This window comes from Nylanderia fulva, unplaced genomic scaffold, assembly GCF_048542155.1.
Source record: "Nylanderia fulva isolate GAGA-0341 unplaced genomic scaffold, ASM4854215v1 Scaffold5, whole genome shotgun sequence".
NCBI classification, from domain to species: Eukaryota; Metazoa; Arthropoda; class Insecta; order Hymenoptera; family Formicidae; genus Nylanderia; species Nylanderia fulva.
The window spans coordinates 3,210,109-3,236,233 of record NW_028190587.1 but is presented as its reverse complement, the minus strand read 5'-3'; the positions used below and the strand labels follow the sequence as shown (position 1 = coordinate 3,236,233).

Genomic DNA, 26,125 nt, shown 5'->3' with positions numbered 1-26,125 from the left:
ACGTTGATGAGGCCACGGCGGAGAAGAGACAATGCGAGGTCACCACCTGTGGCGCGACGTTAGCGAGATTAACAAGCTGAGGGAGTCTGCGACGCGGAAAGAGAAGCGGCTTGCGGTGGGGGTTGAATCGGAGGCCGACTGCGAAACCCCCGTCAGGGAGAAAGGGTGGCGCGCCGCCCTTGCACGATGTAACGCGATTCATCGACCTCGCAGTAACAAATGATTTCCATCATAGGCGTCCGCAGGATTTTTTCCAGGAAGGAGCGTAATTAAATTTTTAAAATTTTTTCAAATTTATTTGTTCATTTTTTTATATTAAATATGCAAATAAATTTTAATATTTTCGAAAGGAGAACAAACGGTGAATTTTTTTACTGATTCCAAGGGAGGGTAATAAATGTCCTCTCTAGCCCCTCTTTGCGAACGCCATGATTTCCAGCCTGATACAACGCAGCATCCTCTTTCGTTACATTTTTTATGCGTACTTATTCTTCTTTTTACTTCACATAATCAGACGTTTGCTGATTATAATTGAAAGACATAATTTCGCGTAATACAAAGGTTTTTGCACTCTTTATTCCAATAAGCGGAAAAGTAGATTATCTTTGTTTAATAAATCTTAAGGGATAATGAGAAAAATTATGGCTCGCATAAAAAAAAGGCTTTTGTCTCGTTGATTTAGATTTTCAGAGTGTCCGTGCAGACGTGTCTCTTGTCGCGATCTAGATACGTCCGTCCTAAAGTACTTTGAGTTCACACTGAAATACGATCTTCTATTATTTTTGTCAAGGTACGAAATTTGTCGGGCATATCCGACTACATCTAGGAACTGATGCGCGAGTATATTTCACAACACCGCCGTCGAGATAAAAGTAATACAAATGTGTGTATAAAACCCCGGAGAGAAACGTTTAACACGTCGTCCTCCCGCGGCTTTCATAAATCCGAAAAAGAGGCGGAATCCTCCGGTTCTACAAAGTGCTGTTTTTAGATTGCCATGTCTGTTTGCGAGTATGCGCGGAAGGCACAGTTGTAATTTAAATGTAGCGTTTCCTCATCCGTGTAACGCGCCGCGTCTGAGAAGTAGATGTAACAGATTACATCGCGAGAGATTGCGTTAATTTCGGTTTTGACAAAAATGTTGAATCCCATTTACTATTATGATTATAATAAATTTTCAAGACAAATTTAATGCAGATTTCTTTTACTCTTTCGATCGAGATATGTTTATATTCAGAACAAATTTAAATATATTATTTATATATATTTAAATATATAATCGACATGGAAAATAAGATATATAAATAATGCACAATCAGCAAAATATTAAATCCCATTTACTATTATGATTATAATAAATTTTCAAGACAAATTTAATGCAGATTTTTTTTACTTTTTCGATCGAGATATGTTTATATTCAGAAAAAATTTAAATATATTATTTATATATATTTAAATATATAATCGACATGGAAAATAAGATATATAAATAATGCACAATCAGCAAAATAGAAAATTATCCTAAATATTACTACACATAATCGCAAGTCTTATCGACTTAAAAAAAGCTATCGAATTCTCAGGAACTTATGCCTTCCTTCGCCAGCCGATGCAACTGACATTTTCCTGAAGGACGCTCGACTGTTCCGCGAGGGGTAGGAAACTAAGGGGAAAAAATTTACATCGCGTTTCGGTCTCTCAAAGTTGTTTCGGGGGAGAGAAGGGGACAGAGGGATACAGAAAGATCCCCCCTTTTCTACCGAGTTTCTCATCCCCGGGAGGAGGTGACGACGACAAATCCAGCCGAGACGTGGCGACGCATAACCAAATCCACCTTCTTCTCCATCACCTGCATCCACTCCCGACCGGCTGTTTTCAGCGCCTACGCCCACCTTCTTTTTGGAAGGCCATCCCGGGAAATACGGCATACACGTATTTGACGTACATCACGCCGTTCATCCGTCTCTCAACCCTTGCTTCTTCGAGAGCCAACTCTCTCCTCTCTCCACGAATATCCATCCAGTCAGCTAGAGAAATGGCGACACGAATGCGCTTCGAAGCACTTCGTTGGAAGGAAATTCCGAGAGCGACGGAAGATGCCGGCGACGCATGTTGTATACATTTTACAAGCGGCCTGGCTGGCGAGAAGAAAAATTGTCACCGACTCCACCGACTATTGGATCGCCGCCGTGGCGAGAAAAGAATACTCCGCTTCTTGGTATAGTATAAGTTTCGAGAGACGTCGACGCATGTGTCTGTATATATGCATGTGTTGCGCTGCAGCGTGTTTATCCATACTGAGTATTTACTACTATACACATTCGAGCAAACAACTGTTGTTATTTTCTCATCAAAGTGGTGTAATTACCCACAATAGTTTTATGTTAAATTCTGACGAGGATGATTCAAGAAGATTCGAAAAAACTTTCCCTATACACAGCGTGGGAAATTCGTTCCCGATTGAAAAGACCTGTCGACACCATCCCGTTACTGTACGATAGCGCGAGGAGTTAACAGTTTCGATCGAGAGGTCATCGAGAGTCGAGGAGAATAAATGCGAACACGAGCTACGTATTCTCGCGGAGAGGTAACGCAATTTTTCAAAAATCTCGTGCGGCTACGTGCGCGCCTAATGTTCGATTCCACGGGCGGAATTGAATTTTCCGTAGCCATGGCGACCGTGGCGTAACGCTTTACATGACCGCGGGCGTTATCGCAAACGCGTGCCTCATCCGGTACGGTCCATTCGACGCGCATGAGCATATCGCGGGGTTAGGTCCGTGTCGGAGGTGCACGCGAAACGACATGTATGTATATGTACGTGCAACGGGCATTGCGCATTTTATCGCCGCATAATGGCCTCCCGGCGGTTCGTTACCACCTACGTAATAAAGCCATATTAAACAAGACGGCTTAACACGTTAATCTCCCTTGCCCTCCCCATTCCACCATCGATTCCTCCTCCTCCCTTTCGCGACGAACGCTTTCGCTGAACGACATGCCACGGAAAACCGCTCGCCAACATCGTTCTAAATATTTTTAAGCGCGCATCAGGACGCATATTTACTTCCCTCCGAGAGTTATCCTTCTTTCCTCTGCTTTGTGTCGCTAGTGGAATCGATGTGGAGATAAATTTGACGGAAAGTCCGTTTCCACACAGCGGGAGAAAATTGCGGATTGTGAATATATCGGTTTAAGTACGTCTTATTTCGCGAATATGTATTTCATGTCGGTTCAAAAATTATTTGAATTTGGTGCACTAAAAAAAATTTGTCAACTTGATCTAAATTACTATTTTGTTAATTGAATATATTTAAGTCAGATGTACATTTAATTTAAATATTTTCATATGTTCAATTAACAAAATAATATTTAGTTGAAGGGACAATTTAAAAAAAATCTAGAGATGAGAATCTAAAGTAAATTACATCAAACAATTGATTTTATAAAGACTGTGTTTATATTATGTACAAGTGGAGAAGTAAATTTTGAAATATCCGAATATTATACCAATTATCAATAATCTTTTAATATCATTACAATGGCTATTCTACCATGCGGCAGAGCTTGTCGGCATACATTCTCATACGTTAAACATTAAGTCATTAATTTACACTGGCATAATAGATTTAGACGCGTTGTGATTTCAGCCGTTTGCATGACGTGTTATACATGAACGCTGCGAAACTAATGCGATTAGTTTATACTTTGCGCCAAACGCATAATATATTAGACATTGTTTACCATGAATATCGCGTTAAAATAACCTGCAGTTCGATCAACGAAGCATACATATCAGAAATCCACTGAAACGGCGCACAATGCAATTACGACCGGTCCTTCAAGAGATCGTTTTGCCTCGTTTTGATGAGTGTATCTCGCATGCGATTTAAGCGAAATTGTTATCGCATAGAGAACAATGCATATAGTCTGGTAATCCGAGTTTTATTATTTTATCGCATAATGACCCGGCCGTTGTCGACGGTGCTTTTGCATAATAGAGCGCTATTAAAAACAAGACGACTTAACTCCGTTAAAATACCCCTAACGTATTCTTTTCTTCCCTTTGCACTTCCTCATCCCCCTTAAACAAGTTATAAATAACAATGCATATTTTGTTGGCATCCTTAATAGCTCGTAGTCTTGATGATTAAATCGAATAACATCATTGAGGTATCAAAATTACAATAAATTCACATGCGATATAAAATATCAATAAAAATTTAATATTTTAAGCTCTCTTCTAAAACTCGCGTTCGCTACTATTAATAAGATAATTATGAAACTTTTTTCTTAGCATGCAAGTAATGAGCTTTATTTGCATATAGAAAAATTTCCAAGTTCACGTGTCTAATACTAATTTTGTAGTTAAATAGCCCGAGCACGCTCCCTCTCTCTCTCTCTCTCTCCTCTCGATAGACATTATTTCGGCGAGAAAAGACTGTCAGAAAACATGTAAATATATATCGGGCTCTCTACTTTTGCATGTAAACGAGTCGGAATACCGAATCGTCCTAAGGTTAAAAACGCGGCACGCTCGCGCCCTCGTGAATAACGAAGTTAGTGTTGTCGCGCCTTATACGGTATGCCGGAGCGTTCTTTCCGGCGGAAGGGCGATTTTTCTATGTCCTCCCTCTCTGCCAAGGACGACGACGGCGGGGGTCGGGTATTGCGTCGATATGTCAGTCCGTCCTGGCAACGTGTGCTCGTCGTCTTTGCATTTTATTAAGTCCGCCGTCGGCGAGGATGTATAGGGTACCTTCCGTCATGTCGCCGAGGGATAGGACAACCGGAATTTATGGGCGAGGATTCCGCCCCGAGTCCGCCTTTTACATCCGAGGACATTTTGCGCGAAAACGTTTCGGCGAATAGCGCGCGTCTAATACCGGAGGCCATCGCGAGCAGCCGCGTGACGGATCGCTTGAGGGACGGCCGACTCGAAATTTTTCCTCAAGGGTCCTGGGAAAGCGCTAGCCGAGAAACTCTCGCGGCGTTACTTTCCCGCAATGCTTATCGTCGGTGACTTCGTACGGGAATATGTGCATGCAAAACGTGCCGTTACGCTGCCGCAAACGATCGACGGTTGTCGATCAATCTGCTGTCAGCATTGAATCGATATATACCGTGGAAACTTTTATCCGAGACGGAAACGAGTGTATCGGAGTGGATTTTCGCAAAACATCGCTCGATGATTTATATAAAATCAGTTTTTTCTTTTCATAATAGTCAATTCAGCTTATTATTATTATATTTTCGCGATGAGAATAATTTAACTGGAGTTACAAAGTATGTTTCTTTTGCTCGGATATTTAGAATTATTAACACCGCCGTTATGCATATTTCATCGATCTTGTACAAACAGACAATGGTTTTGAGCGAATAAATTCTGCATTTTCCTTTCTTTGAATTTTAGTTTTAGAGAGAAATATACGTTGAAAACTTATCTTTTTAGAACGAGACGGTCGTCATCGCGAAAGCAAGAAAGAAAGAGGAACGCTTTCTTCGGAGAAATATCGTGCGCTATAAAAGGGGAAATGCAAGGTATCTCTTTTGCAAAAAGATTTTGCTTCATGCCCCCCGGGAAGAGAGATACGATTTTCTGGCACCGCCAGCATAGTATTCGTACTTTACATTAGTCGCTTTTATGCACCTCGCATTTCGCGTGCAATCTGAAGAATTCCTCGTAGTGACGCGTATCAAATTACGAGACGTATTGCACCCCTTACTTTTTCGCATACCGAATTTCGGCGGCGCGGTGACTTTTTTTTTTTTTTTTCGAGAGAGAGAGAGACAAGACAAGGATAGAAACTCCCCCTCCTTGTTGCCGGAATGAAAAACGGCGGGTGCAAGAAAGAGAGGGATTTCCTTTCAAGAAATATCGTGCGCTATAAAGGAGAAGATACGCTTGTACCTTATTCACAAAAAGATTTTCATTGCCCCCGCCGGCGAAGGAGATGAGATTTTCTGATAGCACAGCGTTGTCTTGCATATTCAAAGACGTATCTCGCGCGAATCTTTCTCTATCTAATGACGCCGAGCGTTTTGCGCAATTTGTGAAAATTTCATCGAATGCAATTGCGAAAGTGTCCGCTTGAATGGCAAACAGAGCAATTTTTCTGTAACATCGACTCTGAAAAAAATTTTCTTCAATTACGAGACAAAGGTATTCTTTGCTTTGAGCATAAAAGAATACGCGCAATTTTTTATCAGGAGAGAACGCGCGGTAGATTCCATTTTCCTCGATTAGAATGCCAAATTCTGGTTTACATCCGAAAATACTTGGCAGAGAAAAAGTTTCTCATCGTGAGCACATTTAAAATATCAGAGACTATTCACGAACTGTGTAAACGGGAATTAGACATTTCCGACAATAATTCCCGATATAAGAAAAAAATCGCAAAAAGCAGTATAGTTATTCTACAATAAGAAAGGATGGTGTCTTATATTTTTTTTGACATTCCACTTTGAAGAAAAGACGGAACCCTCTCGAGGATTGCATGGGGTTCGAGAAAATGTTACGAAATGCGATATCGCTTTACTTAGTTTTGAGCAGATGGATGTTGTGGACGACGTTCTTCTATACGAGATAGTGCGCCATAGAAATGATAAATGAGAGATTTCTTCCGGAAGTGTCGCATTGTGAAAGTGGGTATACACATAGTAACATAAAAGGAAATAGAAATTCGAACATCGAGAAATTATCATACGCTTCTTTTCAAGTGCATTTGTCGATTAATTATTGACTATAAATTTATTTATTTATTATTTTGCATTATATTTAAAATCGCATAGAGGTAAATTACGATGTAAAATGATAAACACAATTGACATCATTTATAGCGATTTTTCTCCTATTCAATTCTTTCTTGAATTTATTCAACAAGAACTTTTAGATTTATTATTAACTTCGCGTCACAAAAGATATCACGGATACCAGCACACACACACACACACACACACACACACACACACATACAAAAAAGGATAAGATGCATGAATAACAGATATCGAAAGTGTCGAAGAGATACATGCTTTACACGAAAGTTGCGCGAGCTCTTTAAAGTCTCACCTTTCAAACTGCATCTCTTTGCGGTGCATGTATAGAAGATTTCCATCGCGTGTCGCGAAACTGCCGGATGCGATTCGCATTTCGCGTGTTGTGAAGTGTGGTTACGCTGTCAACCGAAGCGAGAACTTTGACGACGTTCCCAATTGTTTGCGGTATACAACCCCCTCGTCGCGGCAGACGGATCTAACTTTGGCGCGATCATGTGTTTCGAACAGTGCCCGAGATGCAAATCCATGTGTGTTATATATGCATGCGTATGTGTAAGTGTAATACACGGTCGCTTCGGGATAAATCGCATTTTACAATATATATATATATTTACGTAGTGCAAACTTTTTGCGCTTAATACGTAAGTAATCGAGATTATTGGGGAAAAAATAAAATCTGCGCGATGCGCGCCGATGCAAACTTGCAGTTTACCACTAGAATTTACTTGAAAGCGCTACATATCCAGATATCGTCGAAAGCAGCTTGCCAATTCCGTTGAAATGTGTTTGGTAATCCGTATATAACGTAAAAATAAATCGCAAACGCTACACGTTGCGATAATCTGATTTTCATTTAATAGAATTTCCATATTGATGTTCTTTCGTTGATACAATGCGCGCGCGATCGAGGGGTTCGAGCAAAAAGGTTTCTACTACGAACAAATTTCTAGAAATAAATTCTATAAAACGAAAACGTCCATTCTCTATCTCCGATATGTGATATCGGAGCTTTTCGAAGAATTGCGAAGCGTTTTATCGCTACTGATGCTCGAATTACATGTAGTAAGTAATCGATTAGCTTCCGGTGTATATACCCCTATATATAATGTTCGCTTCATCGATCAAATATAAAATTGCCCCGCGATAAAAAACGAGCGACGTTTGTTCGGATAAACAACAACGAACCGCGGATTAATTAGGTGAAATTGATCCGAAAGTAAATTTCCAACGGTGCAATCGCGATCTGCGGTCACGATTTTCCAGCTGCGAAAATCAATGGCCGCCGTGTATCGCATTGGAATGCCACGGCATGCTGGCAACATCTAAGATTTAACGTCGACGAGATATAGGAGGGATAGGGAAAGGGAGATCGCTCGCACAGCCACAGGCGCCTGCGGTCTCTCGCAAAGGGGGAACTCGGGAGATGCAGCTGAGACTTTGAGCTTGCGGTTTAAACGTAAGAGAAGACGTGTTCAATCGCGCAGATGCACTTGGCTCGCGGTGTAGTGCGACGTCGACGACGACGAAGACAACGACGAAGAAGGCGGGTCCGCCGAGTGTCGCCGAGTTCAGTTTCTCGAACCATTATTTACGAATCGCATTACCGCGATGCACCGCGACCAGAAAACTTTTAGTAATGGAGTACTATGAGAGAGAGAGAGAGAGAGAGGGTCGCTTTCCCAAACGACATGTGTCGGACCCCGCGAATGCTCGTCTCCTCGAATCAATGTACCGACAAATTTCGGATTACCGTCGCGACGCAGTTCTTCCCACGTGCTTGCGACGTTTGCAACGACGAAGAATAACAAGAGACTCGTTTGTAAGCGAGAAACTGCCGACGCGCGTAAATCATACGTCGAGGAGTCTACTGATATCGCGTACTCACGTCGCCATATAAATACGCATATTTCAAATGAAGTCGATATATCTATTAATACATTATTAGTGCAATATTTATTTTCAATATTATTATCGCGGATTTATTTGCTGACAATAAATTTTATTAAATTAAAGAGATAAAAAAAAATGACAATAAAATACACGTTTATGTTATAAAATCATCAATATAAGTATGTCGGTGTCTTTTTCGACCATTTTCAGCGCAATTAAAAAATAAATTTAAATAATTTTATAAAATAAACGCGTCCCTTTTATTTACTGCGCTCATTGCCATTTTTTACCTCATCGATTTGATTATATTCAGAAGAGCTCTTTTATAATTGTATTTTTAAAATAAATATTAACACCACATCCTCACGCACATTGATTCCAATTTTAATAATCAAGCACTTTCCATTACTTTAATAAATAAAAGAAATATTTAATAAAAATAAATTATGATTTTATGATTAAGAGACGCGTCCTGCGGATATACTTAAATGCAATTCGAATATTAATAAAATATTGAAGAGAGAAGAGAGGGAACACAATATTGATTGTAGAAGAAACTAATATATTTCCCGAATGCTGGAAACACACGGGGGACTTAAGAAAGTCGTTGCTCTGTTTTGCAAATTTATTTCTTGCTTCATTGTCATGTTTTTAACCGGGCGATCGCGCCGCTCGTTTCTTTCGCGCTGCGGAAACCATTCACCGAGTATAAATCACGAATATCCATTTGCGCGGAAATGTGCTGGATTTATGGTTAATTCGATTACACCGCCCTTGCTCCCCAACGGCGCGAGATACTCCCGAATCCTATTGTTCGCAGATACACCGACGCGTCTAAGGAAATGCAAAAGTAATGTATATAAGCAGACTGTTTTCGACAGCGCGGATTCATCGTCGCGAGCTACGTTGATAAATAAGCTCTCGCGGAGCCGAGCCATCCCTTCTATCTCACCCCCTTCTTACGCTCGTTCCATTCTTCATTTGATTTAAGATCGCGGAAAGCTGTATGTTCCTCTAAAGCGCTCTCATGCTAAATTATTATACTTTGGCTGACCTACTTTGATCTCCGCGTGTAATCTCGACCGGTACTCTTTCTTCGACCGCAACTGCCTCCCATGTACCCCCGTATACATAAAGTTTTCAATCGCGTAAAAATATACGTACCTATATAGATATACGTAAGACATGCATCATCATCCTCGAATCATTTATATTTCCGTTCCGGTTTTCGCATTCTTTGCAATCGAAAATATCGTACAAAAATATATATATTTAATTTTTTATGACATATAATAGATTCTATTTTAAAAAATCATAATTTTTCTCATTAATTCTGGATGACATTAGTCATCCATATATGCAACACATCTGCAATTGTTCTTGTATGTCAACAATCTTTTTAAAATTTAAGTTTAATGGTTAATATATATGTGTTTATATATAAATAATATGCTCATTATGGCTTTATATCTTAATTCGTTTTTTTAAGAATGGATAATGTGATCTCTAACGTTTATTTAATAGCGCGACTATCCTGAAGTTAATTATAAAAGTAAATATTAATTTTCCACATTGAAAAAAAATTATTAAATTAATAAATATTTATTTCAATGCTGCCTAATAAATCATTTATTTGAAACAAATATTTATCTGTTTTAAAAAGGATTCTTTTATACCAAATAAATATTTTTCAAATTAAATCAATATTAGTAGGTAGTTTTAAATAAATTATTTATTATTAGGCAGTATTGAAATAAATATTTATTCGAATCCAATAAATTTTTTCAATGCGGAATAAACATTTTTGCAATTTAAAAAAAGAAAGTTCTTTTATACCAAATAAATACTTTTCACATCAAATTAATATTAGTAGTTTCAAATAAATAATTTATTATTAGACAGCATTGAACTAAATATTTATTCGAATTCAATAAATTGTTTTCAGTGCAGAATAAACATTTTTGCAATTTAAAAAGAAATGTTAATGTTTCATTTCCTGCAAATCACTTATAATCGCGATTAAAGCCGAGAGAGTAAAATCGCTCTTCGTTAAGTTTCCATATATCTGTTGGCGATCCACTTTCCGAAACGAAGTAAAGGACTGTTAAGTGTCTCGGTGGAAGCGATTGGACTCTCTCGCATCGTCGAAAGATCAAAATCCCGTCCGCGGCGCGCGACGCGAGAACAATGACGTTCGGAATGGAATTCCAGAACGGAAAGTCCCTGTAATTGGAAATCTCTCTCTTCTCCTACCTTTCCGTCCCTCTTTTCTCTCGCCGTTATACACAGCCAATGTGAGGCTGCGTGAGACGGCGATCGATAATTCCTTGACACCCCGTGGGAAAATCGGATATGAGAGCCCTGCGAGATTCCCGCAGTGTTGGAAAGGACTCGCTCGGAATCTAATACGCGAGAAGGATAAGCGCAATAAGAAAACGAAGAATTAGTTCGTTTTTATTCTCGTAAAGACACTATGGGGACACGACAAAGAGTTTATCCGCAGTTTTTGTCTCCGGTATATTATCATTTCTATAACTCAGTCTCTTTCTCTTTGTTCTCGTCCATTTCCTTTCACGATTTATAATTAACGTGATTACGAGAGCCTCCTCTCTTCTCATCGCGCATTACACAAATTCTACGTAAATCTGGCCACGCTGTGAGTGACGGTGAAAAATCGCGGCCGTTCTGTAGACGAACGCTTAAATTAGCCTCTTTACAGAAGACCAAAATCCGTTAAACGTTTTAATTAACGGATTTGAATGATATGTTTTAAGCGGCAAGCCGCAATGGTGCGTATAACATGAGCGTAAATGAAAAATTATTACGAGGTGCTGGGATTAGCAAGATTCGAGAGACATTTCAACAATTTTCCTCGAAACTATGACGAGCAAAAAATAAAGTCTTGATAAATCCAATCACAAGATAAACGAGACGTCTTGATAATGCTTGATAACGTCTGATCGGTTTGTTAAGAGAGAATTAGCAAACGTAGACGGTGATTTTGATTGTTAAGTCGTCTAATCGGATAACATAGCAGAATCGGTGCTAAGCCCATTGTCTTGGATAACATGATCTGACAGATATAGACGGGCATGTCGCGTCTGTCGTCACAAATGTAAGAGATCAGATCAAGCAGAAATGGGGATTCCTCCCCCGTTCGGTCGTCACCGCAGGATACGTATATACATATCGAGAGGTTCTTCCGTAGGGAAACTTCGCCGATGGATTTCGTAACGAACCTTCACGTCCTCGTCGTCGTCGACTCGCGATCGACGACACGCTTCGTTTCGTGTCCCGCTACTGCAAGTTCCTGTCCGCGAGGTAATTAGATTCCATCGAGTGAGATCAAAGTCTACCGTCATTTCCATCCCCGCGAAAAGCCTCGCTTCCCGAAGTTTCTCGGTCGTGTTTTTCTCTCCGGCGCGGCGGTGAACTCGGAAAGGGGATTTCGTCCAACTTTTTCGACGTCAAAATCGCGGCGGAAATCTCTTCCATGCGGCAAAATGGATATAATCAATAAGTACAGGAGCAGTTGTTTTCCTGACATTGTGTTGCGCGAAACACAAATATAATATTTTCTTTGTTCAATATATCTTCAAAAAAACCTAGATAATTGTGCATAATTATTATATAAAAAATCATAGTCGAAATATTTTTATAATATAAAAAAAATATATTGTTTGTATGGTTAAATATTTATTTAGAAAATATCGGTATCCCACAAAAATCAAAGGAAATTACTATAACGCGCTTTTTCCATTTGAGAGAATTTTTCTGCATTACGATCATCATACGACTACAATGAGCAGATATGCGATAAAAAAGAGGGATAAGAATCTCGAAAGAAAACACGAAAGAGAACCGTCGCGCGAATGCAGAAAAACATTTCAACTGCGAAGCAAATATATTCGATACTTGCGCGTCGTGACAGTATGAAATACCGGCGTTGAAGCGACGAAAAAAGAGAAGGAAAGGAGAAAGAGACACGATGGATCCGAGTGATACCCCTCGGGCGCTTTTACACCTTTTTCCCGTAAATGTTTCGAGATAAACGTCCTACGGCAAGAGCCGCCGTACGTCGTCTGGCGCAGCCGTTCCGCCGACAGAGAGATCCTTGTGTCAGGACGAATTCATAACAGAGTCATAATTGCGGGACGGGTCCCGCAGTATGCATAATCCCGTAGTTAGCAGTTCTGCTTAACGATCCGCGAGAAGCAATCCCGACGTACCTGCCACGCTGCAGGAGATGGAGGCGTCCCGGCCAACCTATCCCTTATTACCTCCCTCGCTTACCGTCTCGCTCTCACCCTCGCACCATCCTTCGCAACGCGACGGAGAGACGGTACCCTAAGCTATACATATAGAAGGGAACCCATAGAAGCGCGAGGACACGTACCGCAGAGTGTACCGTATACGTACGACTGGCGAAACCGTAGAGTTTGAGTGTGACGCGACAAAAACCATGGATAAAGAGCAACAAAGAGAGAGAGAGAGAAAGAGCAAGGAAGAGAGAAGACGAAAGAGACGGGGAAAACAGGAGAGTTCGTTAATTACAATCTCTCTGCCTGCCATCGCTCACCGCAAGCGACCGCGAAGAGGATCGAGGGAGAAAGAAGGATGGCGAGAACCCACGCTAACATCGCGTTCGGATACAGTAACGTGCACCGTCAACGCTGGATTACGGAAGTAGCAAAGACATTACCTCTCTTTATAATGGAGGAGAAACTTCGACTTGTTTTACCGGAATATGTAACGATTGATGAAACATTCGAAAACTCGTTTCGCAAATTAGAGATATCGGAACACCTTACAATAAATATACATATATAATTATAATGAGTACAGATAGAATTTAAATGTAATTATCGGGCATTCTATAGATTTTCCCGAGATCAGAAGCGTATTTATTAACATTATGTTAAATCTATCAAATTTATATGTATATACATAATATTTTTCATTGCAAAAACTTACAAAGGTAAAAAAGTTTATTCAATAATATTAAGCCGCATGAAACGCTAGATTAAAATAAAAAGATCGATAAAAAGTTGAAATAAATGAGTCTAATGTACACGTCGTACAGCATGTCATATTCCTCATATATTATATTTTTATTCGAAAGAATTTATCAATACAATAGAGGAGAAAAATACTCGCAGACAACAATGGCCAATTAGAGAAGCACGTGATGCCGAGCGAATGTTTTGATTCCATCAAACGCGCAAATGTGTATATGTATATACACGAGCGTTACATTTGTCTGCTTCGTTTCATCAACGAGATAGTCTCGCGAACGCGCGTCGACGCGAATAACGAAGCGCCCCTAATTCGTGGCCCGTAATTAATTATGCGCTCGTTGTTTCTGCATAGCGGCGGAAGTGTCAGATAGCGGTTTGAAAAATTTGTCATAACTCGCGTGCTGACACGCCTGTAAACGCTTCTCGCGCGACATATACATTCATTACGCGTACACGCGTATGTAACTCGTCGCAATAATAGTTCAATTCGACCAGCCGGACGATTATTTCGGTTCGCGTGACGTGTCGCGACCAACTATCGGATTATCTCGCGCCGCTTGCGATCTCGCGGCTGACTAATTTATCGACAGATACATATATATACTACTACTGCAATCGTATCGATTCACTCACCCGTGTGCGTCCTTTGATGAGCCTTGAGATGCGAGCTCTTGGTGTATACTTTCTTGCATCCGGGGAACTGGCATTTGTGTATCCTGCGCTTCGTGTCGGGCGGACTGTGCTCGTTGCTCCTTGCGTGGTGTCTGTTGGCCACGGTGGTCGTGGCCGCGGTGGTTGTACCCGCGTGTGTGTGTTGCGTGCTGGCGACCGCGGGGAAGCCGTTCGCCGTGACGGAGATCAGTCTGCGGAGAGGAAAGAAAACAAAAATGCGATTTGCCGCATTAGTCCCGTCATAATTAGTCGTCCCGTTTCCAACCGTGAAACGGGGCCTGTGCGTGTTACGGTTCGTTTCCTCGACCGAGTTTAACACGAGTTTATATGGCGTGATCGGGTAGAACGACGAGTAATCGGCGTTATACGTCTCGTGCGCCGGCGAAAGAAACGCGAGCGAATCGCGAAAGAACACGATTTCGAATTAATATGACGGAATGATCGCGAGAACGAATTGTTTTACGCCTCTTGATCGACTCTTTTTTTTTTTTTTTTTTTTTTTTTTTTTTTAACGAGCTCTCGTAGTTTCTTTACTTGAGAATTCTTCCGTTGAAAATTGCTGGGAACGAGAGTTTTAGATGGGATAAACCGACTCCGGAAAGCGTACGCGGCCACTTTACGGTCAATCTAGGTAATTTTCGAGCGAGACGTAACTACGGCACATCCGTCTTTTTATAGGACAAGTTTCGCGCGTTAATCATGGACTTTAAAAAAAATTCTAAAGTTAATTTTCAATTTTTTATTCGACGAAAATAGGAGAGTTAACGAAAGAATGCTGGAGCAAAAAGTAACCGAGCGGGATATTTCTCTCGATATTACGTAACGAGAAGAAAAATTTGCGAAATCTGAGAAATTTGCGAGTTTATATAACACTTACCTTGCGACACTTTGCGCGTTGCCGGCAGTAACCCTGACGATAGCGCTCCTGCCACCCGTGCCATGAAGGTTGAGGTTGTGCACGTCGGGCATCGAACTCCCACTCGACGAGTGGCTGGAGTTGGAATGACCTTGACCCGACCCAGGACTCGACGGCGGCGTCAGGATCTGACCTTCGCTTTCGCACCCGCTGTCTTCCTCCTCCTCGATCTCCTGCGGCAAAATCGCGTGCATTATGCAACGAGATTGCGATAACGGAATCAATGCACGCTCCGTGAATCGCCGCTAAAAGTCGTATTGAACTTTGGCGGCAGGCAAATAAATCGTCGAGCGACCTTGCGGACTTGTTATATCCGACTTTGTCGCATTAATACAGCGTCTCGTGTTGCATCGAATTATAGAATTATATATAAGAGTGCGCGCGAGATCAGATTCTTCGTCCCTCAAATTAATATGTTCACGAAAAAAATTTTTTTAATTAATTTGATCCCAATTAATATTTTTGTACAAAGAAAAAATTGATAAATATGACACGAGAATCAATAATTTTTGTAGATTCCAGAATTTCATCAAACAACTTCGCAAGACAAGACTAATGTTCTTACTTTGCAGTTTTGTGATAAAATTTTTGTTATCAGAATTTTTAACAAGCTACTATATAAATTCGAAATAAAACATTGTCAGTCGAAATGATTGTATTAAGAATATATAAATACCTCGTGTTCTTCATCCTCCTCGAGGTCTTCGCTGGGCTCTTTTTTGAGAATGAGCGCCGTGCAGGAAAGGGAAGGTGAGCTGTCCCAAGACAGCGCTGAACACGCCGAACTTGCCGAAGACATCGACAAGGAATCGAGGTGACGGTCGAGGAGATCCCTATCACGGCCATTATCGTTATGATCGCCGGGACTGAATTTGATGTCGTCCAAACAGAGAGGATCCCTCTCGTCTGACGTCGTCACCTGATTGCAAAAAAGAAAACGCGAATTGTTTTTGAAACAATTTTCTAAAATGGTTGCAAGATTTATATAGAGATTTATTCTCTTCTATAAGACTAATAAAATTACCATTTTATGAGATACACATATATAAAAAATAAATCGATACTGAAGATGATTGATATATAAAATACTAAAGTTTAAATAAAAATATGATGTGAAATGATTTGATACGAGATTAATACTAGTTTGCAAAGATTATTTGATTACACACCTCCATTTTGATTGGTGGGTCGAATTGTGCGCTCGTTCCGGTGGACGTCGTCCACGAGATCGATGGCGCCCTGAAGAGGTTCCAGGGCGCCGTGTCCAGTTCCGTAGGGAGTTTTTTATACGATTGCAGTTTCGGTTCGTCCTTCAGGTACCTCTCCATCTCGTAGCATGTCTGAAGAAAAAGAGACAAGAGGGCTTGTTAGGGATCCGCAGCGTCTTAAGTATCCCGCCGAGCCAGCCACGCTAAAGTGGTGGCAATAACGCTACTGTAGCTTAAGTTTATTGGTAACAAAAGAGAAAAATGAGATTACTAAGAAGATATATATATATAATATATTTTAATTGGATTGGTCATTTTTACACTTTTACATAGAAATTTTTTAAAGAGTATCATATGTATAATTTACAAATGAACAATTTATATAAATTATTGAAATATTTCGATGCTGCAATTTTATGCAGGTATAATTAAAACTTGTAAAATTGTATTGTTAAAATATATATGAATAAATGGAATATACTGAGAAAATATTCCAATCACAGCCGAATTAAATTGCATAACATAGAATCAAATTGCAAAGTACAATATTCTTCTAGCATGTTTGATATGCTCATAAAGGCGATAAGTCCACAGATGTTGTAGAAATTATCTGTAGGAATCAAGCATCCCATATGGGAAAGTACATTGCCGTCAACGCAACTACTCGCGAGTTTGCAAAGTTTGTATTCTCCCGTAGGCTGTGCCAGTTTGGTACAGTTCCTTGGAGAGAGTACAAAGTTATGCTACTCACTGCGAGGAATTATGCACCAACTATACCCCACAAATGAGATTATAGCACCCCATTCTGGCTAAGTCTCCTTCGGGTCCTTCGTCCTGTCAACTTCTCTTTGAACGCACTTCGCGCGGCAAATAATAATCGACGAATAATAGCTGTATTAAGTTTCGATTTTAATACATATCGTATTTAAGTTTAAAGGTTTTGGTAATATTAGCAACGTGTGAAACAATAATCCGGTTCGGTTGTACAAAGATTCGATTATCGAGTTCTCTGTAGGAATCCATTAATATTGCTCTCTCTTTGATGCTATTATTTATATGATGCTATCATTTATTTTAATGAAATTAAATTATTATTATAACAACGAAAAAGAAAAGCAATCAATAACAATAAAAAAATAAAAAATGTTTAATATATCAAATACTTTTCGCTTATTATTTTTTTACTTTCTTATTCTTTATCGTTTTATTGTTATTATGGTTTTCTTCGACACTGCAATATCGTCTCGTGGATACTTTTAGTAAATTTCCGCAATGATCAGCAATAGTACTAATTATTGGAAATGGTGCGATATTCTGTAAAAGTGAATTATACCGTGTCGAACACAGCCATATTATTTTTCTTTCTGTTCGCAAGTTATACAGATGGTAGCTGACGCAAGCATTCTTTGTGCACTTCCTTCGGCTATCTTCCTTCAGGCATTGTCTGCCAATTTATTATTTGCCCTAACGGTTACCATCACAAGCGGTTTTGTCTGACCCTATTACAAATGAAGCTATTCGCCTTTTATAAAGCTACTTTAAGAACTTTTGTTACACGCCGACGCTGATAGCGACGTAATACGGTTGAGAAATCTGTTTTTAATGTCGTGGCTACCATACACGTCTTAATAAATGACCTCTTTGTGTGCAATAGATAATTAAATTATAATATAATTACTATTTTTTAAGAACTCAACTTTAATTATAAAACGTTTGTGTTTACGTTAGAAACTGTAAGAATAAAATGGTACGTTTTTTATGTCAAGCTTTCAATTTAAAATAACGTGCGAAATTAAATGGATTAGGAAATCGCTCATTTGTACTAATAAAAAGTCGATTTTTAGAACCAGTAATTTTAAAATTTAAACGGGAAGTGTCTGAAAAGACTCTCTCTTTTTTCTCTCGGTCATCGTTAAATACCATAATTTACGATAAGTATGTCCAGAATCAAACAACGAGCAAGAAGTCAAATCTATTTTCCCGCCTGACAAAGATTCTTCGGGAACTGCAAAAAAATGGTCCCGCGCCGAAGTTCGAGAGCTGCGTCTAATGCCGCCGGTCCCTTCTGCGAGAAAAATAATCGCCGCCGGGCTCCTTCATTATTCACGATTAAAGTTCGTCCAGGGGCACCGTGGGTACGACTAACGGCGTTAATATAACTTGGAAAGGAATTTTATCACTCGCTTAGGGATCGTTTCTCCTTCCCTCGGGCTTGCTCCGGCATCAACTGAACTTTACTAATCCTGACCTGCAGAAGCATAGTTCTATATAGACGCGACTGATCCCGTCAGCTTAATCTGTCAGAAAATTTTCGACGAAAACAACATTAATTATCATTGCAAATCAAACAATATTAATGCGTTTAAAATTACGCGGATTTCCATTAATTTTACAAAAAAAAAAAGTTCAACTGTCATACGTATATGATACAAAAATGCATAAAATATTGTATAGAAATATATTTGTTAAAAGCGTACTAACAAAACAAAGTGAATAGTAGGGAAAGAGATGATATAAAATGAAAAAGAGAAAAATATATGAAATCTTCACCTAGTGTTGAAAGCAATAAATGTTGAATCGCGAGTATATCAAAAATAAGCATACATTATTGTGATTGTAAAATCATCTAATTACAACTTACTCGGTACTACAAAGCAAATGTAAATTAATATTCGAAGATAATTATAGTAATGAGCACATTCTAAGTGATTAAAAAAACAAAAACATTTAAAAATTCAAATAATTAGCGTAAAGTGAATATAAAAATTAAAAATGTTTTTAATTATAAAGCTAATATATTTATAAACCTGTTGGCAAATCTCACCTTTTGTTGAACTGATCTTTCTTATACGGGCTCACACAATGTAATATGCATTATTATTAATATTGATTATATGCAGCATTGTATTTCATCACAAAACAGAAGGTAAATGCATTTATAAGGCTGTGTACGACTTAAGCTTTCGGGGAAACGGGAGTTGACTTTTCGCAGTTTCTAGATTATTCCGGGAGGGTAAATGGGGGAAAGGGATTTCACGGAAGATATTTGTGATTTCCTTTGTTTCGCCGCGCTATGTAATGGAATGAACCGGCTTCTCTTTGCTGCCATTTAAGAATATATAACGTACGGAGAAGAGAATTGCCGGGAAAAATTCCCGGCAGCTTTCCGACTAAACGCATAACTAGCCTTTCGCGATTTCGCGGAAACTTATCATTCTGTTTAAACATTTTGTTTTTATATATAATTTAATTACTTGATACCGTAAAAGTGTATCGTGCCGTTTTTCAGGATTAGTAAAATAAGTACAGATGATCCCAAAGTTATGTCACCAATTTCTTCGGACAACATAATGAGATGATATTCCTCTCGCGGGACCTAAGCAAACACTCGAGAACGAGTGCGAATTCTTTTACGATGTTTACCTTCTCTTAGCTGACGAAGGGATCGCTGCAAAAGTAAGAGCAATAAAAAAAAATTCCACAGATCGATAGGCCGAATGGTCGACGAAAAAGAACGACGAAAAAGAACGACTGTCTCGCAGACATTTTGCAGCAGATTTATAAGGTTTTCGTAAATCTACTGCATTACACACGCGATCAACGAAAATATTTTCGTCGCTTATCAAACATTTATGATGACAAATTATGACAAACATATTACGCCAAATATTAAAGCGCGATTATTATGGATATCGGAGCTTAATATCTCAAGCGCGTATTAGAGATATCGATTTTATAACTCTCTATAATTTTGACAACTCTCGATGATAATATCGACGTACTTATAATTTATTAGACTCATACATATAAAAAATTAAACCATGTAGAATTTTATAATATGCTCTTTAGATTTTTCCATGTCGTTGACAGAAGTGTATACATCATCAATTCAGTTATTATATTACACCGAAAAAGTTTTTCGAATTCGAAATAAATATTTATTTCAATATTGTCTAATAAATCATTTATTTGAAGCTAATAATATTGATTCGATGTGAAAAATATTTATTTAATATAAGAAAATCCTTTTCAAAACAGATAAATATTTATTTGTTTCAAATAAATGATTTATTAGACAGTATTGGAATAAATATTTATTAATTTTTTAATTTCTCTTTCAGCGTAGTATTTTAAACGCATTGCCTATAAAAATTCCACGTCAATTCGTGTTATCATTCACATGGATCCCTGATATGAAAAATAAAAGCTGATATAAGCTCGAAAGAAGAATCGCGCGCGCGAAATTCTTATTTCTCTCTTCAGTAGAAACACAATTTGATTTTCTGGCGAGCTCTAGCTGCAATTACGTTTCATTCGATATCGCGTAATGTTGTGATATCAAAGAACATTTGTGGATCTTTACTTCCCGCGAAACCGCCGGGACTTTCCCGATCCGAGCAACGAGGTTATATCTAGAAAGGAGAACGTCTTCGTCGAACGGGCGGCAGAAACAGCTCAGAGATAATGGTCACTCCCTACGACCGATAAGACCATTCTTAATGATAACGGCGTCATTTCGAAGTTCACGTATAGGTATATAGGTAGGATAGAACTCGATTCGTCGGTGGGCTATCACGTCGAACAAACAGTAGAAAAAGGAGAGAAAATTGACCGGATCGTCGAAGGACCGAATCTGGACAGACAAAAGAGGACATCGAGAGCTCCATCCTGGATTCTCAAAATCTCTTATCGTGTAGCTCGTCCGTAGATCTCCGAAAGCCGAACTCTTCTCTCTAGAGGCCATCCTTTTTTCGATTGTAGTCTACGCAAACTCAAATCTCTCGCGTTACTCATCTCGTGCGGGGACGTTTCGATAATAACGAGGCAATAACGGAACCTGCTGGATCTGGCGGTAACAGTAAAATAAAGCATTCTCAAGGAGCGATGCCCGTGAAGCGGCAGGCTCGAGAACGCAGCTGGCGAAAGAAGTTTTCGGTAGGAAATGTTAAGAAAGGGAGAGCGGAATGAGCAGAGAGAGAGAAGTCATCTCTCTCCGAAGAGAGGAAGATAATCTTCGCCCGTTGGCGGAATTTCGCTCGATGGATTCATCTTTTCTCTCTCGTGCGTTTTTCAACCTTCACGTCGCGCGCGCCTCCCTGAAGTTCCGCAGTAATTCTACAGGACTGTCATTAACAGAGCTCTCGCGGCTCGCTCGAGAGCGAATGAATGATAACCCGAGCTCTCTCTCTCTCTCTCTCTTTCGCGGTCGCTCACACGTTTTCAGCTCGCATTCGCGTGCTCTCGAGAGCTCGCGTGCACATTTGCGAGCGAGCGACCGTTTCGATGCGCGTTACAGCTCTCCGCCAGGAAGGCCACCAACGGTGGCGGTCTGCCAAGTCGTTAAAGAGATTCCCCGCGACTTTAAGGGCGCAGTAAAGCCGCGAATTTATTCTCGTCCTTTCCTCCTACTTTTGCTCCACCGCGCGCATCTCCGTCCGCCCTCAGCTCTCGTTCCCCGGAGCGACGAAATTTCGAAAGAAGCGCGGACATTCTCTCTCTTCCTATCCCTATATATCCTCCCTTTTAATCGTCCCTCCTTGAATTCCTCTCTCGATTCTTCTCGTTGCAATTTTGGTGGAAAGGGCCCGGCGATCAGGTGCTTTCCATGGATATCGGCCCCGCGGACTGATTAAATGGAGTGTATTCCGTATCTTAATACTCGTACTATATATATACTATATATATATACGCTCTCTCGTCCTATACGTTAGACATACGAAACCGAGAAAGCGATGGCGCGTCGAGGCCAGTGCAAGAATTTACGACCCCGAGCCCTTCGGGCGTTTGAATCGTTATCTCGATTTTGCGGGGGAAAGTATCGAATAACGGGACACAGATTTTATATATCGCGGTTTCTTTCTTCTTCTATTGGCACTCTGTTTCCCGAGACGCTAAATGTGTATTGCTCACGTAACATTTGCAAGAGATCGTACTGAAAAGCTCCGGAAAGAAATGCGATAATTTCTTATCTTCCGCGTAGATCCTAGAACAAGTCCACAATTGAATTCGCAGTCAAACCACGTCGATGTAAAAAAAAGTATTTATGCAGACATTTATTTGTTCCGAAATGATGCTCCGAAAAAAACTTGGTTCTTTCGAAAAGTGAAAGAACATAAAAAGGAAAAATATATTATTATTAATGTTGCAATGTTCAATATCTACCTTGTTCCAAATTTATTATAAATATTAAAATAACAGCTAATCTTTTTATAGAACATAAGTTTCGAAAAAGAAAGAAATATATGCGCCGATTTCTATAGTAAGCAATTTATTATTCGATGTAATTAAATGAAAAATGATTTTTACGTTCACGGAGATTTTTCCAGATCCTCCAGAATCTCTTAAAAGTAAATACATTGAAACATCGCTGGCGAAATTTTCCTCGCAAGCGATATCGATCGCGGGTTCGGTCCAGGTTCGGAGGAAATCTCGCCGAGACGACATTCAAGGGAATGGCATCTGGAACGCGAGATCGCGGAGAGATACCATCCAATCTGATCGTGTTTCGAGGCTTATGGTTTTCCTCCGCCATGCCGGTCGTCCACTCGAAAACGCAACGGAACGCCGTCATAGCGAAGACGATATTCCGGGGTCAGGGTTAACGACGCTAACAAGCCGCGGCTGAGTGACTTACGACTAATTCAACGTCCCTCCTTTCTCTCCCTTTCTCTCCCTTCCTCGGCCCCTCTCGTGATAATTCTCAGACAGATGCCTAAGAAGAAGAGAGGGAGAGACTGGGGCACAAAGAGCGAGCGACTCTCTTGTGCGACCAATAGAATGCAATGAGGGCTAGCTTAGGCTCGTTAGGGTGCAGTCGGCGAGACATTGCAATTGTTTGTTATTATTGTGACGTCATCTCGTTAAACGCCTCGAAGCTTCTATGCTTGTTAACCGGTAATTTGTTTGTAGCCTCGACTCGCGATAAGGAAATGAGGGAAAAGGAGCGGAAATGTATATGCACGATGCTATAGCAAACAATTTCCGGGTGTGCGTGCAAGTCTTCTTACAGAAGAACCAGATTGATAATGCGAATTCGATTGAAGCCAGTATTACAGGATTTAAAAGTATAATATTATTTATTTTTCCACGTCGGCTTTTAACCACGATATATTGAAATTAAAAGGTATATATAACTTGTGTGCTAAATTAAATATAGTAATAGTTCTTGCAGGGGTATTTAAAAAAGAGGTACAAGGAGAGCTTTTGAGATCCCGACCACTGGATACGAAATTCCCAGATTCCTCAATTTTCTTACTTTATTTCGCGATAACATCGCGTTTGGCTCTATAGCCGAGAAGAAGAAGGTGTATATCGTGTTTTATATAAATTAAATATAGCGATAAAATATCTTGCTAAAATAACAGCTGGTCAAATAGAGAAAGATTCGAGATAATGTGTGAGTAAGGATATTATATCGGATGTGAAATGAAATGATTGGCTTACGACAACGAGACGAAAGCGATGTTTGCGACATAAGGAGCACTTGTATCAGCGATATCAAACTTGCCTACGGTGGGCTGTGTAGTTTCATTACGACATCGAGCGTAATAGCGGCTGAGCAAACAGACCGATTTTTATTAGCCTCCACAGTTCCTTTGTGAGAGCAGGAGAAGAGCTTATCGTCTCTCTTGAGAAATTCTCTCTCGCGCCGCTCGCCTCCTCCTCATTGGCCCTTCGTCCTTTCTCGAGCGGCCTTCAAAGCTAGGCGGCGCGGCAGCCCTCGACTAAGATTCGGAACACGAGAGGGATCAGTGCCAAGGATCATAGGGTTCAAATTCCTGGAAGAACCGCAAACTAACTGGCGTACAGTCGATACCAAAAGGATACGCGACCTCGAGAGCCGGCGTAGAAATCATACGTGGCTATATCCCCAGAAACACACATACATACACCCTATCGATCCGAGACGCACGTTGCGTAACCATTCCGGTCTCATACCATCACCGGGATGATTCTCCCGAAGACGTCGTTACCACCGTAGGTCGCAATCTTCTCCGCTTTCGAGCAAATCGAGCAAAAACTCACCCTCGACGTCGTTCCTCGGGATCGCTCGCATTCCTCGAGATTCTTTCGCGGTGGACCTCCCTTTTCCCCATTCATTCCCTCGGCGATGCCCGCGTCGAGCCATTTTCCACGCTTTTTTCTCTATCACGACTTCCAACGTTTCCCCGCTTCTATTTAATCGTTGAGACTTTTCTGTCTCCTTTGTGAACGCGCACGTGTCTGCAATTACCGCTAATTTTACGTAGGTACTCTTATATTATAGAATTGCGTATAGCAATTTTGCCAAACGTATAAGTATATTGAAGAAAGATTACCATTCAATCCAACTTTAATCCTTGATTTTTGATATTTCATGTAAAAAATATATATTGTTAATTAAAGATGATATATATATATGTAAAGTATACGATTACAGACCGATATAAATTCATTGAAATAAGCAATATAAAAGAAATGATATATTTTTGTAATATCGATAAATACACACCAAGTTTTTGAAGAAGCATCGCGTTTGGATTTTCGCGTATAAATCTCAGCAATTTTTAATTCATCGAACGTTATCGACTAAAACGTCAAAGCCGCTAAAAGCCGATGATACACCGTAATGACAGATGACATTGATGAGCGATCGAATGGCTGCTCGAAATTTACACGAAGCAATTATTCGCGAGAGAAATAAAATCTTTGATTGAAAAAAAGACGAAATCAAAAACAGACGTGTCGATAACACGTGTATTCTCGACGTTTCCTTCGTGCAGGATTTAATCACTGCTGGACAAAGCCGTCGCGATACAAATCTCCGCGCTGGTCTTCCATCAAGTTAGAGAGAGGGTTAATTGATCGAACGCCGGTACAGTGTAATGGACGTTCAATGACCGTCAAAGACCCCGTACATCTTGCGTTACAAATATAAAAAAGCGTCTTAAAAAAGCAGAAAACAGATTGGAAATCATCCAGGTACGAAAAACTTGATCCTCCACACGTATCAATCAAGTTATTCTCACTCGTGCTAGCACAAACAGTGTTTTGAAAATTGTTACATACGAGAAATACAATACTCTCTTTTTTTTGTAATTCGTTCAAGTGATGTCCCATATGACATTTCGAATTGACAGCACGTTACGTGCAAATAATGCATAAATGTATCTACTTTTTTCATACATATAGTTATTTATATGCATGATAAATTGTTTGACTGAGAATTTAATTATTAATAAATCTTTACATCTTATTTAATTTTGCTCGTTTAGTTGGCCTACAATATTTACTTTTTTTTTAAATTTTCATAAATAATGTTTCATAGTGAAATATCGATGAATAAATTCAAAAATCAACATTTTTCTTGTGAATATATAGTCTATTTTTGCTATCTACATATTAAAAAAAAAAAAAAAGCCGTTATGTATGTGGCAAGCGCATTAACGAATGACGAAGAAAAAACGATATGGCGGATGTTAGAGCGAGGTAAAACGCATCGACGTGCTTTGCCCGCCGTGAAATATGTATCCGCCGTGTCCGTTCGGCAGAGTGGCGGAGTAGTTCGAGCCTTCTATTCGCGATAAATGGTGAGGATGAGTGGACGGAGGTGTCAATACGTCATTCTGTGCATCTACCGCATCATAGAGACTGACGAGGATGAG

The 26,125-nt window shown here is 39.8% G+C and overlaps 1 protein-coding gene across 1 annotated transcript in view; it reads right to left on the bottom strand.

The window, feature by feature from the left end:
• The window catches only part of LOC114941625 (Krueppel-like factor 6), a 315,820-nt gene that overhangs the window by 11,489 nt on the left and 278,206 nt on the right, over window positions 1-26,125 (bottom strand). Inside the window, exons 2-5 of the mRNA XM_085486964.1 lie at window positions 16,443-16,613; window positions 15,950-16,192; window positions 15,235-15,446; window positions 14,319-14,548 (exon numbers count right to left, since the gene is read on the bottom strand). Coding sequence (XP_085343090.1) covers window positions 14,319-14,548; window positions 15,235-15,446; window positions 15,950-16,192; window positions 16,443-16,613 — 856 coding nt within the window. The remainder of the gene's footprint in view (window positions 1-14,318; window positions 14,549-15,234; window positions 15,447-15,949; window positions 16,193-16,442; window positions 16,614-26,125) is intronic.